We start from the raw sequence: 18,724 nt of genomic DNA on the forward strand, positions 1-18,724 counted from the left end.
AATCTAGATTCCGCTGTCTTTTCCTCTTACTACTCTTTTAAGTAAGAGAGGAAGGTAACAGCAGAGCAGAAACTGAGGTCCTTCTCTGTCAAGGGTACACAGCAATATGTGGAGAGTACCCCACTTTAGAGACCAGTCCCCCAGAACCAGGTGGAGTAGGAGGAGCCCAGCTGGGGGACACAGCCATCAGCTGTTTGGCTGAAGGTTTCTGGGTACAAAAGAAGAGTCTGTGATTCCAGATCTGTCCTGATAGGTTAGTCTCCCATTTCTCTCTTAGACATTTCTTTCTCACACCTGCTACTGGTTCCTAAAGGAAAGATAACAATGTCCCTGGGCCTTGGATGAAGGCTTTGGGCATTTGGGCACAGGGGTGGGGAGGGATTTGTCCACAGCTTAGCCTGTGTCATTCCACTGTGACATTTCCTAACAAGGGCAGAAGCTGGTTCTTGGCACATGGCCACAAGAACTACTAACCCTGCCCCCCATCCCCCCCCCCCCCCCCCCCAACCCTGATGGACTGGGCCCTGCCCGTCCCTGAGGGCACTTTGGTGCCCTCTGCTGGCTGCTTCCCAGCTGTATCCATCACTTCCAGTTCTAAAGTCCTATGATAAAACCCTTCCCTCAGAAAGGAAACCCTAGAGAATATGAGGTCTATCCAACAGCACTCCTCCCCACACATTTACACACACATCTAAAGTGGGGCTGGGCCCTCTATAGCGACTTTGCTAGCAAGAAGTGAGCCCTCAAACTAACTTTTAAAGACAGTTGATGGGGAATGCCACGCAGAAAGCTTTGGACCCTGGACATAAGGCTGGGTGGGTGGAAAGACCCCCAAGACACTTTCATGGGGACAAGGGAGACAAAGACCTTTGGACACCAAAAGGAGCAATTTGGGATTGGACTGGTCAGGAACTCGCCTGGAGTGGGGGGAGTGGGATTGAAAAAGCTCACATCTGATAACTTCCTGATGCAGTGTTACTTTTGTTAACTAGATGCTAAGCTCAAACAGAAGTTTGTTGAAGGAACACAAGTTCCTTGACTTTTGGTCAGCCCCTCCTTACTTACAGCTCTACCTTAGCTAACAGAGTATTGGGATGCTACCCTGTATCAGAGTGTGTTCGGGGTGTTCTCCCCACCATCACCATCCCTAGGAGAAAGAGGAAATAAAAACCAAGGGGTTGGTTTTGAGTCTTAAGTCAGACCAGAGCTCAGCTGGGAGCCAAATATCAGGGGCACCAAAGAGAGGGCTGACAAAAATGTAGTCACCTTCTTAGCTCTGGTGTCAGAAAATGACAGAGAATACACTCTTCCCCTCTCGAACTCCTTAAGTATTTTAAAGTCTCTCTATTCCTCAAATTTTCTATTATTCTGGCTTGGTGTCTACCCTTGATGTTTTTTACTGCTGTCTATGTCTTGCCTTTCTGGAGGAGTACAGACGTCTTCGTGGATGCAGAAGTCATTCAAAGGCCAATTCTAGTAGGTTTTCCTTCAAGTTCCCTCCCTCCCCACAAGAGTAACCATAAGCCAGAAACAGGAGTAATAAACTGATCCTGCTACTACCCCAACAACAATATGCTTGTAATATGGGGCACTAATTTAACCCACAGACCTTACTGGGTTATTCATAACTGCTCAGTCTGGGGACTTTGGAGATCTTCAACTCAGTACCAAACATGTCTTTGAAATAGGATTTATTCTTCTGCTTCTTCCCCAGGGAGCCTTCTTTTAGTCAGTGGGGTCCCTTCTTGGGGTTTGGACAGGGGTACTGAGAGGGGTGTGGATGGGAATGTCTATGGGGTGGGACTTTGGGGCTGATCCAAGCTTTCACGCCTTCATTCCCCCTTTCTTCCAGAGGTCCTGTGGTTCCTCCTCCCTCCCCCCGGGCTGGGGGTAGTAGAGTGTGAGGGGTCCCCTGCACCAGCAGGTAGGGAGTCATGCATGGTCTGTGCTCCTAGCCTGGGAGCCTCTAGCTTTTTCGAGCCTCAGCCTCTTTGCGCTTCTGTTTCTCCCGCTGCCGTTCAGCCTTCTCCTGAGCCTTTCTCTCCTTCTCAGCTGCTGCCACCAACTCCTTTAGCTTCCTTTTCACCAGCGCCCGGTCGTGGGAGTTGCTGAGCCCCAGGCTCTAGAAAATTTAGGGAAAGTATGCATTTGAGGGGCAGCAAAGATGTTAGCCATCCCCTTACCTGGGGATTTGGCCCAGTGATACTCTTTTAAGGGGGAATAAGGAGGAACCTTTAACTTTCCTCAATCTTAGGCCTTCACTATATCTTCTCTGAAGTATAACCTGTGCCCAGCTTGATGTAACTCAATTCCCTTTCTGCCCACTGGGATGTTAGTGAGATATCACCACTCTAGCTATAGAAATTCAAAGAGAGGATAGGAAATGACTTGTATAGAATATCTTTCCCCCCACTCTACCCACAAATTCTATCAAACAACAAAGTCTTTTCCATCATTCCCATCTTGGTGAGTAGAAGCATCTAGAGTTCATCCCTCCCATGAAGTTGGGCAGGAATTTTAAATCACAAGTTAAAAAAAAAGCTCCTTGGGCAGAGATCATAGGTAAATATGTCATTGTCTCCCTCACCACTTTCTACAGCCTCCAACCTGGGAATATAAAGTCAGGCCAGAGCTATCCAGGGCTTTGTGGATAACTGATCCAGAGGAAGGACCTTATCTGGAGGCAAAGGCTCAGACCTCTACCTAGGATATAGCCTACCTTGCTCAGGACCAACTGGAGAGTTGAGTGGGAAGACTCCCCTTATCCCAACTAGTCCCCAGCCTTCAGAGACTTCTCAGTCCCAAAGTGGGCCTTGAAACCCTTCCTTTTCCCCATAGGGAAGAGTACAAGTGAAATAAGAAGAGAACAGAGTCTAAAGTCAACTATACTGGAGATCTGTCAATCCAGGAACTAAGCTGGGGCCACAGGTCTTGATGCTCCAGGCCCACCCACACAGGGATACCTCTTCTCTCAAACCTTCAATTTCCCCCCATCCAGTTGCAACAGCTGCTGTCCATCCACTTGTCTAGCTGCAAACTCGGCAGTGTACTGATCCAAGTTGAGACTCTCTAGCCACTGGCCTACTTGTTGACTAGTCCAGTGGTTGGCAGTTGGAAGTGGCTCATCCAGGAACTGGGTGGTGGGGAAGGAGAAAAACAATGAGGGAAGGGCGATGATTCTATCATGGCCTTTTCACCCATTCTAATTTTGTACCAGAGACTCTTGGGGGTGGGAATGGGGTAATAATCTTCAGGTAACAAGTTAGACCATAATACCCCCCAGGTTTGAGAATCCATGTTCAGCTCCACGGACAGGTCCAATCTAGAACTGGGGCCTTCACACCCTCTCCCTCTGCTATGTCCTGGGCCCATGACTAGAACTCACCTCATCAGAGGACTGGGATAGTGTGTGATAAGGGTAGGAGCACTTGGGGTCTGCTCGGGACCTGCTCAGTATCTTAGGGCTGCTGCTGGGAGGTGTGGAGTCATCATCACTCAGTGTGGATTCCTGAGGGGGAAATGTTTAGGGAGAGAACTTACACTGGTGTCTGCAGGTGGTCCCTGCATAACTCCCAAATGCCCTTCAGAGGATTTTACTCTTTCTGGCCCTGAAAATCATGGGCTGAAGAAATTTTTTTTTTGAGGTGTGTCAGGGTTGGGAAGGGGGAGGGAGACAGGAATGGAAATAAGTACAAGAAAGAAAGGAGATGGAAATATAAGACTTGGTCTCCATTCTCCAGGAACTTATGGTCTGTTTTGGGAATATATAATACTAGTAATGCTGTTGCTACTGGCGATAGCAACTGACATTTGTAGAGCCTTTAAGGTCAGAGGCAACATGCTACAGTGGACAAAAAGACGTAGGTGCAAGTCTCAACTCATGACCCTGGGCAAATTACTTAACCTCTCAGTGCTCTAAAGAGCTCCCTTGAGACAACAGACAAAGCTGGTAGCAAGAGTTCCCTATATAAATAAACCTCAGGTTTGGACCTTCTCTTTTGAGGTTTATGAAGTATCTCATGTGCGTTGTCTCAATTCATGCAGAAAGATGTTAGATGGGCTTGGGGATGCTTTAGGATAGCAGAGAAGAGAATAGTGTGGACTTGGGATAGTGAGGATGTGGCAAGGCTTCTTGCAAAAGGTGGGAGTAAAATTGGACCATCACATACAGGGGTGGATCTTTAGAGATCCCTGATGAACTTAGAGGATGGTGAGCCTTTAGAATTTTCATTGCATATCCCTAAAAAGAGGGCTGCTATACTCATTTGAGCCATTCTCCATTCAGTGTGGATACATTGATGACCAATTGGTTGGCTTAGATTCTCATAAAAGGAACTGTTCATTGGTTTTGTGGTTGTTCAGTCATTTCAGTCATGTCTGACTCTTCGTGGCCCCATTTAATGTTTTCTTGGCAAAGATACTGGAGTGGTTTGCCATTTCCTTCTCCAGCTCATTTAACAGATGAGGAAATTGAAGCAAGCAGGGTTAATTGACAGGGTCACACAGCTAGTAAGTGTCTGAGGCTGGATTTGAAGTCAGGTCTTTGAAGTCAGTTCTTCCTGACTCCAGGCAAGGCCCTCTATCCATTAGCTGCCCTTAATGGTTTTGTACTGACCTAAAAAAAGAGAATCTTTAAAAAAAATTTTTTAATAATGAGACAGCTAGGTGGTGCAGTGAATAGAGCACCAGCCCTGGACTCAGGAGGACCTGGGTTCAAATTTGACCTCAGACACTTAACACTTTCTAGCTGTATGACCTTGGGCAAGTCACTTAACCCCAATTACCCTTCCCTCCCCCCTCCAAAAAGCAAAAAAAAAAATTAAATATAAAAGAGGACCTTTCTTTAAAACTCAGCTCTCTTTGTCTCTTTTTCTGGAAAGGTCAGCAGAGCTAAGATCAGACTTCTGCTTGGGGAGTGGGAGTGGGGATCCAAGTACTCTGTCTCCAGAATTAGTGCTCTTTCCATTTTATCATACTTCCCAAACCACCAATGTCCAGAGGGGACAGAGGCACATAGAAATTACATTATGTTCTTGCCCATGAGACCAAGAGAAGAGCTCCTGGAAACAGAATCCCGGCCCCAACCTTGCAGAGGTGGAGGTGTAACAGTCTCAGCCCAAGATGGCAGCAGTGGAGGATAATTATGTGATCTGTAAAGAAAGTTGCTGATACCCAACCTCCTAGATAGAGAAGGGGAGATTTGGAGGGAGGGGGGAAACCAGCCTTCTACCAAGGGAAGGGAGAGCTCCTGGGCTGTGATAGTACATTGGAAAGAGAAGAAAATCCTGGAATTCAGCACCATAACTTGGGATTACTTCACCCACAAACCCAAAGTTGAGTTCAGGGATCCAACCAGAGAGAAGGGGACCTAGCAGAGGATCTAACTACTCTGTAGTTGGGAGTAGCAGCATGGGACTAAGTTGTGATATGGGAGAGGAAAAGACATAGTGTTTGCCCTCTGCTATTAACTTGGTTGTTTGTATAGTGCAGATCCAAAGATAAAGTTGTCTCTTGAAATGCAACTCCAAATACTTTTTCTTTGAATTGGAGAGAAATGAGAAATCTAAGCCCTCAGCCATAGAATTAGATGCCTGTATGAGTATCTTGGAGAAAAGAAAGACTCCCCAGAATGTTAGGGATGTTACCTTCCTTATAATGCTAAGTATATGTCCTTTTGGGGAACCAAAGCCCTCAAGGAGTACCATAATTCCAGATGGGTCTTTGAAATGAAAGTAGGACCCACAGAAATAGGAGATTTCCTGAATGGGGGATGTTATAAGTCTAGGAGACTATACTGAGTTGTGGAGATGGTGGAATTCTCTATGAATGAGAATTGTATTGATGATTGTTTATGGATTACTCTGAGTCTTTTATGTGTTTTATGCCTTGGTAGGTTGGTTTGTTTGTTGTTGTTTTTTTGCTGTACTTTTTGTGGAGTGAAATAAAAGCTGTCCTATAACAGAAATATGCATTGTTACCTTGAGTACTTGAATAAGAATTGTGGAGAGTTCAACATGAACCATAGGTGAACTCTATTTTGAGATTTCCTAGAGGCAACTCTGGTTGGAGGCAACATGAGCCTAAAAATTATGATTTGGAAGGGACAGCCATAACATTGGACCCAGTCTGTGGAAACTTAGAGCTTTGGGGTAATGGATTACAAAAAAGAGACAACCAAGTGGAGAATATAGAAACTTTGAAGGGGGGGGGACTAGGGGGGATCTTTAGGCACAAAGAAAAGTCCTAAAGAGCATTAGGAGTGCCAAGGACAGCCATGCTAACCTGAGAAGCTGACTTCTTGGGACTGAAGCCTTCATGCTTGGGGGAGCAGGCTGGGGAAGTAGTGCTCCCAGAAGAAGGAGAACCTTTGCTGCTGTCTGTGAACCAGGAGAAGGGCAAGAATGGGGAGCCACCTGTTCGGCCAGAGCCTTCCACTGACTCCCTGTAGAGAAACAATGCCAATCACAGTGCACCAGCATAGAGTTCTAGTTTGACATAAAAGATGTGGATTTTGTGGCACCAAGGAGGGCGCTGGTAGGCCAGTGAGTGGGTATTGGGTTACCTGCTGCCCATGGACAGTCGATTACTTCCTTTCTCCTTCCTGGTCTTGCCTGTTGATGCCCTGCGCAGGGTAACCCTGTGAGAAGAGCCAAGAAAAATGTAGCTGCTGTGTTTCTGGCCAGCGTGTTATCTGGGTGCCTTGGGGGTGGGAATGAGAAACCCACACATGTTGGCATTGAACCCTCTGAAGTTTGAGTCCCTTCATTCTCTTCATAATCTGTCCCCCCAAGACTGAGAAGGATAGCCTATTAATCTACTCTCAGATCCCTGGGAAACTCCCTTACCCCAGATCCAAAAATTTTCGACGAGTCTTCTTGTCCAGGCCAGTAGTGGGACTGGCAGGTTCAGAGGGGCTGGCATCTCGGCTGTCATCTTTGGAGATTAGAGAAAAAAGAATCCAAGGGAGTGGGAATAACCTTTCACACAAAATTTACACACCTCCAAAGTTTAATGCCTATCCTACCCTCTCTTCCTACCATATTTACTGGAGGCATAACCATGTCTCATCTGAATTTTATATATTTTCATTTTCTACTTTAGCATAGGAAAGGATCTTAGAAACCATCAAGTTTGTTTTACAAATTAAGAAACTGAGACCCAGAGAGTGACTGCCTAAAAACACATAACCAGCAAATAACAGAACAAAATTCTCCTGGCCCTAAATCTAATGTGCTTTCATCAGCAGTACTAGTACAATTCTCTGCATGTAGTATGTCCTTAATCACTGTCTGAATGAAAGACGGATGGATGGATAGATGGATGAACTTTCTTCACTGTCCTTTCACACTACCTGAGGGTGTTGGAATCCACTGAACGGGTTCATTGCCAAATTCATTGTGAGCATTTTAGGACTGGAAAATGAGCAAATGTTACAAATCAGGGTTTGATTTGTTGTTTTGATTGTATAGCCTTAAGAAAGTTTGGGAGAAAATTTAAAGCAGATTAAACTTTTGTGTCCCGCAGTTGTTTGTTAAAACGTTGACCAGCATACCCCTGCTACTATCCAGTTCTGACGTTAACTAGGAAGTACCTATGGACAGAAAGGAAATTGTCTATCTTGTAGTCCCAGTCATGACGGAAGGGACTGGTGGGGACAGAGGGGAACAAAGGAATGAGGCAAAGGAGTTATCCTTTGACTTGCAGTACCCAGGTGTGACCAGTAGGTTCCGCTGTGGGACAGATAGAAGTGCTGCCACCCAGGCCAGCGGAGCCTTTCAGTCCCACCTGAGGGTAGTAAGTTCTCACCTTCACTATTCGGCTCAGCCCGGTGATGTCGCACAAAGCTGGGGGAGCTGTCAGAGCTGGGCGCTGAGCGTGGGGGCGACGAGGAGGCAGCAGCAAGAGCCTCGTGGGAGGCCGCATTGTGTAGGGGCCGGTAACGGGTGCGGGGTGAGGGCGGTGGTTCGTCTTCATCCAGGCTCCGCCGCAACCCTGGGGGCTCCAAGGTGAAGGGCCCCCCGGGGGGAGACCCCGGGCCGGAGTGAAGCGGCGAGCGCAGCCGGTGGAGGGGGTTCCCACAACCATCCGTCACCTGCCGGTCCCGGAGTAATTAGTTGGGAACCTTGGATTCCTGGGTCCTTAGGGTGGGGTGGTGGTGGGGAGGGGGAATGCAGGGGGGGAGCTAGAAGCCCTACATTTACACCATTTACACCCCATAGACTAGAAGCCAAGGACTGGGCCAATTAATCCCTCCCTCTGTTCCCTGGAAGTGGAGAAGGGCCCTATCTGAGACCTCAGCTCCCTGACTCAAGGGGCTCGATCCCCAGTGTCCTCTTAGTAGGGTTAGGAGGCATTAGCCAATAGGTTGAGAGAATTGACACTGGGGACCCAGGGCTATGTGTGTCTTGTTACCTATGGAAAAAAAGGCAAACCCCTCTGTCATTAAGACCCTCCACAATTATTCATGATTCTGCCATTATAGCCTCATGCTGCTGCCTTCCAGGTATTAAATCTTTCCTCCAGCTGCTTCCCCTGAATGTGTCCCCTGAATTTGACCTCCAAACCTGTTATTTCCTCTTTTTAGTGAATTCTGTTTTTTTATTTTGTTTTGTTTTTGGTCTGGATCTATGATTTCATCAGTGTAGAGAAATCCCTGCAGATCCCCATCTCATTAGTAACTTGTGGTTTTAGAGAGGTGCTTGGAGAGGGGTGTGGGGGAAGCTTAAGTTCCTTGCACAGGGTCCCATTGGTAATGCTATGTTAGAGACAGGATTTGAATCCAGACCTTATGGACTGTCCCATAGAGGAAAGAATACTAGCTCTGGAGTCAGAGGATGTGGATTCAAATCCCTCTAATGTTTATTACTTGTATGATCTTAGCAATTCCTATAACCACCCTGGACCTCAGTTTCCTCATCTGTAAAAGAGGGGCTTGAATTAGATGACTCTTAGGTCCCTTCCAGCTCTAGCGCTATGGTCCTTGTGATCCTCTGCAGTATGCTTTGCTGCCTATTCTAGAGTTTAAAGTTGAATTTGTCTTTTATTTTCCTACCTGTCTCTTTAGCATACATACATAAATATAATATATATTTCCAATTACATGTAAAACAAATTTTTACATTTGCTTTTAAAAATTTGAGTTCCAAATTCTTTCTGTTCTTTCCCTCCATTCCCTCCTTGAGTAGGCAAGCAATTTGATATAGATTATCCTTCTTGTTTCTTAAAGCCCAACTGAAATGCCACCTCATCTAAGAAGGCTTCCCTGATCATCCTGGACAGGACTTTACTCACTCTGATCACACTTTGGTTTGCAATTCAAATACACTTACATGATACCATGTAATATAGTCCTCTGTATGGGTGACTCATCCCTATATTAGACTATAAGCTCTTTGAAGGCAAGGACTGTGTCTTTTCTAAATTTTGTATCCTCTCCAATTCCCAGCATGATGTTCTGCATGCAGGTATTTTTAAAGCACCTACTATGTACCAAGCACTTTGCTAGGCACTAGTGATACACAGACCAAAATGAAAGTTCCTATGATCAAAGTGCTTATATGCTAATCAAGGAATACATACATATTAATACTCATTTGTTGTATTCTAACATGTTTGTGTGTGGAGGGAAGAACGCAGCTCTGACCTTGACCCCTGGCCCTTCTGGGCCATCGCCCTCTTCAGCTGAGCTGGCACTGTCCCGTAGCCGAGAGCGAGATGGCCGGTGGCGCCTGCCCTTGGCCAGCAACTGGGCCCGGGCCTTATGGAGGCTGCTGTCCAGTCTGACTGTCTCTGGGATCACTGAGTCCAGGTCTGTGTCATAGACAGAGTAAGACAGACATTGGAGTGTCAAGGCCAGAGACATGGATGTAACTGACATGGGCTAACAAAAGGCCCTGAGAAATGAAGATCAAGGCAGACAGAGCAGAGCTGTTATTGGGTCAGTAGGGATTGTGCTACTTCATGGACAGCCAGAAACAGACGGAGACAGTCAGTCCCAAACCCAGAATGCTCTGTCACCTGGATTCTTTTGACTGTAGACTAAGCCCCACCCGCCTTGGCTAGAGCTCTTACATTGCTTCCTCAGGTATTCCCCCACAAACTTTTTTTTTAAGTTTTGCTCTTCACAGATAAGTAAATACAGCCTTTTGCTTATAGCCCCACTTAGTACCTATGGACTTGTCAAATAATGTGCCATTTCTCTCTTATCTCCTCCATCTCTACCCTCAGCAGCCTGTGGCAGAGCGTTCACACTCCTTTTAATGACTCCATTCATCCACAGAGCCCTGTCCACAGAGAGCACCTGCTCACCTATATATCAGAGGAGCAAGCACTACATCAGAAATAGGAACACATTGGGATGTACACATCCTCCTACCTATGGACACAGGTATGTGTACACATTCAGGTTCCTCTCAGGACCCTAAAAGCTTTCAACTCAGAGAAGCCTAGTGGATGGCATCCCAGGCTTGGAATCAGGAAGAACTGGATTTGAAGTTCCCTAAACCTCAGTTTCCTCATCTGTAAAATGAGAGACCTGGATTCCATGATCTCTAAGGTCCTTTCCAGTGCTAAAGCTATGACCCTTTGAATTATACTCCCTTCCCCCCAACCTCAAATCTGTCATCTTACACCTACCAGCCCTTTCTCTCTGACTCTTCCTGAATCCCCTGTGCCTCTCCAACCTAGCAGCTGAACTGGGTAGCCTAGCAAAGCTGCTCCTTTTTGTTAGTATGTTAGTATGATTATGTTATTACTGTTGTTATTATGTTTTGTTGTTAATTATTTTTTCATAAAATAAGAGATGGCACTGATAGTAATAATACGTAATATCTTCTCATAAAAGTGTGAGAAAAACTAAATAGCTACTAAATTACTGAAGCACTAAATTATCTACTAACTAGGTAATAACAACAATACTGGCTAACAAACCATGATCAACTAAAAGTAGGTAAGACAGTTATCATTACCCTCATTTGACAGATGAGGAAACTGAGGTTCCAGAGTGAAATGACTTGTGTGGATAAAACAACTAGAAAGAGTCAGAATAGGGTTTCAGCTCCAGGTAATAGGGTCAAAGATTTAGGGCTGTAAGGGACCTGAGAAATCACCTGGTTCAATCTCATCATTTCATAAATAGGGAAATTGATATTCAGAACAATGAAGTGTGCAAGGGAGATTCAGCTCTAGTTTTTCCTGACTCCAGATCCAGAGATCTAACCCTAAATCCAGCAGAGGGAAGTTTCAGTTAGCAGTGGGTGGGGGTGGGGAGGGGTGAACCTTCAAAGACTACCATGACTGCCCTATCCCCACTTCCAACCCTTGGTAGCCATGCAGAAGGGGAAAGAGACATCATGGAGAGCCCCTAGCCCAATTAATGAGGACAGTTCCTTTGTCTATGGTAGTTCTGTTTCTGGAAAGGAGATAAAGCAACAGCTCTTCAGAGAAAGGCAGCCCCAAGCAGTGTAAGCTCATGAATAGTTAATGAGAGAGAGAGAGAGAGAGAGAGATAGAGACAGAGAAAGAGCTAGAGAGAGAGAGAGAGAGAGAGAGAGAGAGACTGGGAAGGTTGGGCTCAGTTACCTGGGTAGGTCAAAGAGTGGTGGTAATGGAGATGTGGAAGCAGAAAACCTCTGGGGGTTGAAAAAGAGGGACTAGGCAGGGCCTGGGAGGGAGGGAGACCAAAGCAGAGAGAGTTTGAGAATTAGAACTACAGAGATTGAGAGACAGAAGAAGACAGAGATGGAGAAAAAAAGAGATGACCACCTTCCCCTTTTACTCACATATACTCTTCCATACCACTAGGAAGAGTAGCAACCCAAGGATTCCTTCCCCTGACTTTTCCCTGGGTACAGGAGCAGCAATTCCAGTCATTTCATTTTTCAGAAAAGATGAATGAGGAAGAAGAAAAGAGGGAAGGAAGGAAGGAAAGAAGGAAGGAAAGAAGGAAGGAAGGAAGGAAGGAAGGAAGGAAGGAAGGAAGGAAGGAAGGAAGGAAGGAAGGAAGGAAGGAAGGGTCAGGAGAGGAGAGCCTAGAGATGGACAGACATTGGGAAGGAATAAGAGAGATTATAGACCCTGCAGCTGGGAAGAGGAAAGAACCTTAGTCCAACTCCTTCATTTTACAAAGAAGGAAAGTGAGGCCCAGAGAGGAAAAATGAGTTACCCAAGGTCACATAAATACTCAGTGCCAGAGCTGGGAAAGAGAGAAGGAAATCCTGTAGGGGAAGAGAGGTAACTAATGAGAAGTCTGTGGAAGGGATTCTGATGGGTAAGCTCAAACGAGATACTTGTAAAGTGCTTAGACACAGTACCTGACACATAGTAATCACTATAGAAATGCTTATTCCTGCCCTCCCTCCCTGAGTAGAGTGCATATTAGCATGTATCTGGGAACAAGTAAATATGTGTATATATACATAAAACAAATCTAAGTACACACATGACACATATGTAGATACCTATGTATAAGTATGTTCCTGTTCCCAACCCTCTAGATCTTTTTCTAACGGTCAGGCAAAACCCTCATTCATTTTCGGGTACCAGGTAGACATGATGGTCTCAGAAGTACCTTCCAGCTCTGAGATTCTGATTTTAATTCATCCATGATTCATGCAGGAGAAATCCAGGGCCCAGGAGCCTGCTCTCAGCAATCTCTGCCTCTCTCCTCTCCTACCCCCCACCTTTGAGCTTCTGAGTCCAGTGTGGGAACATCAGTTGCTGCCCCCAGTGCATGCTGGGAGTGCTGCCCTGTGGGGACTCTCCCATGATATGTCCCCATCTCTAGACAATAAACATAGTGGGACATGGGGGTGGGAGTGAGCACACATGTGTGGGTAGGCATGTTTGATTATACACCTCAGTGTACACTAAGGAGACTGTATATCATATGGGTGAGAAACTGTACTGAGGAAACTCCTGTGTATGGAGGAGATATGTGTCTGATGGAGTGTGGGGGGAGAAAGGTCCGGCAATCATAGAGTTCAGAGCCCCTGTGTCCACCGTGTACAGCCTAACTCTTGTCTCTATAATCCTCAAGGGTAAGGAGGCCAAGGAAAAAGGGGATTAGCCAGAGGCCATCCCTGAGATTGTGGGAGTGTGGGGAGATGGGTACCAGAGCACTTACCAAAAACCTCCTCTGTGTCTTGGAGTTTTGAGGAAGCCATGATGCAGGAAAGCTGGAGGGGAGGTGTTGGAGAGAGAGAAGCCAAGGGCGAGATGTTCTGTGTCCACCCACCCTAGGCCTATTGGTCCTTCTGATTTTTCCCTGACACCCACCTAGAACTCTGCCCCCCCCCCAGCCCTTTTGAAGTAAGGACATTTGGATTCATGTCCTAGCTCACAGAAGAAGGGAACCAGCCTCAAATAGGGAGTAAGAACCCCAGACTTAAAATTCAGGGAGTCAGGTTCAGGCTGATTTGCCATGTGTCTTCACACACATCATTTTACTTGTCTGGGTCCTGATGAGTTTAGTGGGATTTTTCTCCACTGTACTGAACCTCATGGATTTCTGACTGGGCTGGTTTTCTATGGAGAAGTTGTGAAAAAAGTTGAAAGAGCATGGTACCATGTGAAAAGGGATAGAGAGACTGGAATCTGCAATGAGGGGAGGGAGTACCAATTCCCAGAAGTCATGGATCCTATTAAGGCTCCTTGGCCTCTTCCTCCTCCTCCTCAAGGAAATAGCTAACATTTATACAGCACTTTAAAATTTGCAAAGCACTATATGATATTATCTCATTGATACAACCACCTTATGAGGTGGATGCCATTATCATCACCCTCATTTTACATAGGGGAAAACTGAGGCTGACAGGTTAAGTGACTTGCCAAGGAGCACACAGCTAATGAATGTCTAAGGCAGGATTTGATCTTATTGATACCAAGTCCAGCCCTCTATCTACTGTGTCACCCAGCTGCTTTTAAATCCTTTATTACTTAAAGGATATAGAATGTCAGAGGAGAAAAAGACCTTCTAGACTGTATAATCCAACCCCTTTATTTTACTGATAAGGAAGCTAAGGCTCAGAGAGAAGAAATGATTTGCCCAAGAACATTCAGTAAGTCAGTGGCCCTAGAACCCAGGCTGACTTTTCTCTTAAAAAATCTTTCTTTTTTCTTCCTTCCCTCCTTCCTGTCTTTCTTTCTTCCCTCCTTCTTTCCTCATTCCTCCCTTCCTTTCCTCCTTCCCTCTTTCCTTTCTTTAATTCTTCCCTCCCTCCTTCCCTCTTTCCTTTCCTTCCTCATTCCTTCCTTTCTTCCTTTTTTTCTCCCTTCCTTTCTTTCTTTCTTTCCTTCCTTTCTTCCTGTTTTTTATCTGTTACCAAGATCCTAGCACAGTGCCATGCACACAGTATACATTGAATAAGTGTTTGTAGAATTGAGTTTCTTCTTTCTATTCTCTTTTCACAACCTGTCTTCCACCCTCTCTATAGTCTCCTCTCCACTGCACAGTACTGCCTCTTTGTATGTGGTACACCAAAAAAAAGAAGAAAATACCTGTACAGAGTCACATAAATTCAGGTTCTGACTGTCCTTAGGATGTTTTCAAACAGACACATAGTTACAGATAGAATCAGAAAGGCCAAACAAAGAACACAGCACAAATACGGCACCAAGACTGAGAATGGGCAGTACACAATATGTTTATCAGGGAGAGGTTAATTTTTTACTGGATTTGGAGGTAAAGGACCTGGTTTCAAGTCTTGACTCCTCCAGTTCCTACCTATGTAACTTTGGATGGGTCATTGAGCTTCACTGGCCGTGGTTTCCTCATCTGTAAAATGGAGAAGTTTAAGGAACTGGTTGAGTAGATTAAAGACTACTTTAAGCACTTATCTATGAAACCTTTTTTTTAGGAATCTAGGAAGAATTCCTGGTGGAGAGATTTCAGTATTAGTGGGAGAAATGACTGAGAGACAGGGAAAATTGACAATATTACTGGTGATGGTGAACCAGAGGAAAGCCAGGCAAAACGGGGTAGTGCAACGAGGGGAGAAAGGAGGAACCTTGGGACAAACCCAGGCACAGTTTGGTTGCTATGACCAAGAAGTTATCTCAAATCTCTGCTAGTAATAATAGCTCTCATTTGTACATAGCAGTCACCCAAACGCTTTCTTCACAACATTCAACATTTGCTTTACAGTCAACAAAACATTTTCTTTACAACATTTAACATGTGTCCACAAAGCAGGGTTGGACTTCAGCACTTCCCCTAGAGCAAGGTATACAGTCACAAAGCTCTGAGCTGGGGATACCAGTGCTTATTACAGTCATTGTACAGGTGATAAAACTGAGCCTCAGACAGATGTAATGACATTCAAGGGCCCAGGAGAGAAATGGTCCCAGTGACTGGGTGAAACTGCTGTGTACCAGCTGAGTTAAGGGCTAAAAACATTCTCCTCTTTGTACTAGGAACACATCCTAACTCTTCCATTGCTCTATCTGGTTCTAGTATCTCTCTCTCTGTCTCTGTCTGTTTCTGTCTCTGTCTCTTCCCTTTCTCTCTCTCTAGCTGAAATTCTTTCACATTATCCTAGAGAGGGGGCTCTTGGCTTTAGGGAGAAGGTAGGACACTTCCAGGGACAGCAGAATCAGGACAGAGGGGAGGAAACTTAATCATATTGGTTGAGAATGACCCTCCACAATTGTGTCTTCCTGACCCCTTATTCCAACAATTCATTCTATTGATCCGCTTCTTCTAGCTGTCCCAGAAGGTGGGTTATCATTATCCTTGGTCCAGGTGAGAGGAAGAGAATGGGTCATGTACTTTAACCCTCCACCTTACAGATCCCAAAACTAGAGGGAGGACAGTCTCTCAAAGGGGCTGCCATTCTCTCCACAGACTCCATTCATCCAGTCGTGTTTTAATATCATTGAATGCCAAGCTCATATTATGACTTTCCTACACATCCAGGAAGAGGGATTCTTGTCACACAATGGGGTGTCCCAGGCATGAAATCAGGGTGCCCCACACTTTCTATGGTAAAGAGAGAAAGAGGCTACTGTGCCCTGAGGCCTTTTTTCTATGTTGGGCACTGTTCTGTCTCCACCAAGTTGACTTCCCATGCCCCATATCTCTTTCTCCGGCCTTGAACTTCTGCCAGAGAATGAAACCAACCTCTCTGACACAGAGACAACCCACCTCTCCTTCACTGAAGGCTTTCCAGAGAGTCTTCCAAGATGACCCCTCCTCCCTCTTTCCTCCCTCTCTCTTCACCAACATCCTAACATACTCTCAGACTAACCCTTTCCCACACACATAGAGAGAATCTTCTCTCCATTTTCCTTGATTATACATTTGTAATCCTAACCCTCACCACCACCATCCCTGCCTCTACTCCAGGTCAGACTTTGAAATCCAGGAGAGTAGGGACTCTGTCAACTCTTGACTGTCCTCCAAGCCTTAAGTATGAGGTGGTGCCCCCTGCCATCTCTTAAAATAGCCATCTCTAAAGAAGAAAATCTGCAGCAACAGCCTCATTGGAGACAGGAGGTTAGGAGACCCCAGAAACCTGCCTGAGACACAAACTCTCCAGCCTGAATGCTGCTCCCCTCCCTCTCTAATGACTCACCCTATTTTGCTACTACTCCCAAAGGGACTTTTCCTCCCCAGCCTCAAACCACCCCATTAATTTTATTCTTGAAGAGTGTGATGATGAAGCATAGCCCATGTCTCTGTAGCATTGAAGAATTATAGACCCACTGTAATGGAAGGAGTGCAAGTATCAGTATTCTAATTTTACAGATGAAGAAACAGACTCAGAGAAGTTCAGTGATTTGCCCACAATCACACAGCTCGCAAGAGTCAGAAGCAGGATTTGAACCCAAGTATTCTGAGCAAATTTGTTGCTCTGTCTGCTAATCCATGCTAAAATGGAGGGGACCAAAGGGCTGTTCTCAAGGTCACACAGTGAGAAAGTTTCCAAGCAAGATGAGTTCAGTTATTTTAATTCTAAGCCCCCAGGTTCTTACCACACAGTATTGCCTCTCTGAGAAGGCCGTTTAAGGCCTCCCCCACCCCCATCCCATTATCCCCATGACTCCTCCAGGCAGGTCCTCTAGTTCTTCCCCATCTTCCATAGAACTGGAAGTGCCAATTCCCCTTATTTCCCCCTTCTCAAACCCAGAATCCAGCTCCCCTGGGTGGAAGGGACTGAGCCCCCTCTGGGAACCTTTCCACATGGTTTGACCATTGGCCTATGGGAAGATTTGGAAAGCTCATATGGGCCCCACCTCATTCCAACCAGAAAACTTAATTTATCTCTCTTCAGTCAAGGAGTAAGCTGGGGACTTAAGGTTTCGGTTGTCTAAGGCAGGAGGAAAAGGAAACAGAAAAGTGTGTGAAGAAAATAGAAAAAGTAAAGAAGAAGATAGACGGGGAAGAAAAAAAGGGAATTTGAAGGCAAAAGAGAATATGAACCAGAGAAAGAATGAGGGAATGGAGAGAGAGCTAGCCTTTGACTGATAAGTAGAAGACAGAAAAGATCCATATAAAGTGAAGATAAAACAGCTTAAGAAAGGGGGTGGGGATCGTGAGAGAGAGAGGAGGAAAAGAAGGAGGGAGAGATTAAGATATGGAGTGAAGCAGATGAGGGGAAATAAGAAGGGGGGCGGATAGACTCAGAAGAGAGAGAGAGAAAGGGGGGACTGACTACATCCATTTGAGAATGGGAGGGAAAGGCTGGGAGGAACAGTGAGTGGAGCTTGAGGCAAGGGAGGGGAGAGGTCTGGGGCAATCGACCCGAGGACTCCAAGCCGGAAGAGCCAGTTTTGGGCCGAAGGCTGATTGCTGAAGGACTGGCTGGAGGGAGAACCAACCCCAGCGTTTGCCTTTTCTGGTGTGGGACTCTTCACTATCTGTTGACTTAGGGCTAGGGAACTAAGTGACTGCCTTTCATTGAGTTAACAGGTTTGGAGCTGTGAAGAAGACATCAATTTTTCTCTCCAAGTCCTTTTAGGGATGTCTTGAATGGGGGAAGGGTCATGTAGCTCTCCTCTCCATAGATCGCCCAGCTTTCTATTCAATACACTCCAGCCTGGATCAATGAAGTTTCTCCTCATATCATAAATCGAATTTTATCCAGGAAATGAAGGAGTTAATGCCTCTCTCTTTCCTCCTGCTACCCTCCCTTTCCAGCTTTTTATTAATTTCTCTGGGGCTGGAAGGGATGGGATTAGCGACACAAATCCTTCTTTCCCCACCCCCTCCTGTTGGCATCACCCGAGCTCCCCCAAACTCCCTCAGAGCTCCTCTTCAATGGGTAAAATAAAGGCCCTTCCATTCCACCTCCCCACTCTCATTCTGATCCGCCCTCCCAGTCACACTCTGAATCTCATGTATGAAAAACAAGAGGATCCCGCAGTCAATATCCCCGCTGTGGTTGAATCTGATAGAAAAAGCCTCGGGGCTTTCCCCCAAAAGGGGGAGGGGGAGAGGGCATGGACCAGCCCCTGCTCCCTCGAGCCCCCGCCCCACCCCCCCGCCCTCCCTCCTCACCTCCAGTATCTGTCATCTTCAGTTTCCTAAAACCAGGGGGGCTTCTGGATCCATGGTCCGCGGGGCGGGGCCGTGAGAGGGGGTTGTGGAGGAAGGGGGAGGGTGTTCCCCGCCGTGGTCTCTTCGGCCCCGTCACCCCGGGAGCAGGCAGCTCCGGGCAGACTCACTGGGCTCCATCTAAGAGGGTCGGGCTGGGATGGTCCTGGAGCGGGACTGAGGGATGGGGGA

The 18,724-nt window shown here is 46.1% G+C and overlaps 1 protein-coding gene across 1 annotated transcript in view; it reads right to left on the reverse strand.

The window, feature by feature from the left end:
• Positions 1–1,677: 1,677 nt before the first annotated feature.
• PPP1R9B (protein phosphatase 1 regulatory subunit 9B) overlaps positions 1,678–18,724 on the reverse strand; it is a 52,476-nt gene continuing 35,429 nt past the window's right edge. Inside the window, exons 12-20 of the mRNA XM_069064457.1 lie at positions 18,497–18,658; positions 9,644–9,810; positions 7,807–8,092; positions 6,846–6,933; positions 6,563–6,637; positions 6,283–6,442; positions 3,386–3,508; positions 2,978–3,133; positions 1,678–2,122 (exon numbers count right to left, since the gene is read on the reverse strand). Of these exons, the coding sequence (XP_068920558.1) occupies positions 1,967–2,122; positions 2,978–3,133; positions 3,386–3,508; positions 6,283–6,442; positions 6,563–6,637; positions 6,846–6,933; positions 7,807–8,092; positions 9,644–9,810; positions 18,497–18,658 (1,373 nt within the window). The 3' untranslated portion in view covers positions 1,678–1,966. The remainder of the gene's footprint in view (positions 2,123–2,977; positions 3,134–3,385; positions 3,509–6,282; positions 6,443–6,562; positions 6,638–6,845; positions 6,934–7,806; positions 8,093–9,643; positions 9,811–18,496; positions 18,659–18,724) is intronic.

Source organism: Petaurus breviceps, unplaced genomic scaffold (genome assembly GCF_028583685.1).
Source record: "Petaurus breviceps papuanus isolate PSGF00001 unplaced genomic scaffold, PetGlider_PUasm1.0 90630, whole genome shotgun sequence".
NCBI lineage: Eukaryota > Metazoa > Chordata > Mammalia > Diprotodontia > Petauridae > Petaurus > Petaurus breviceps.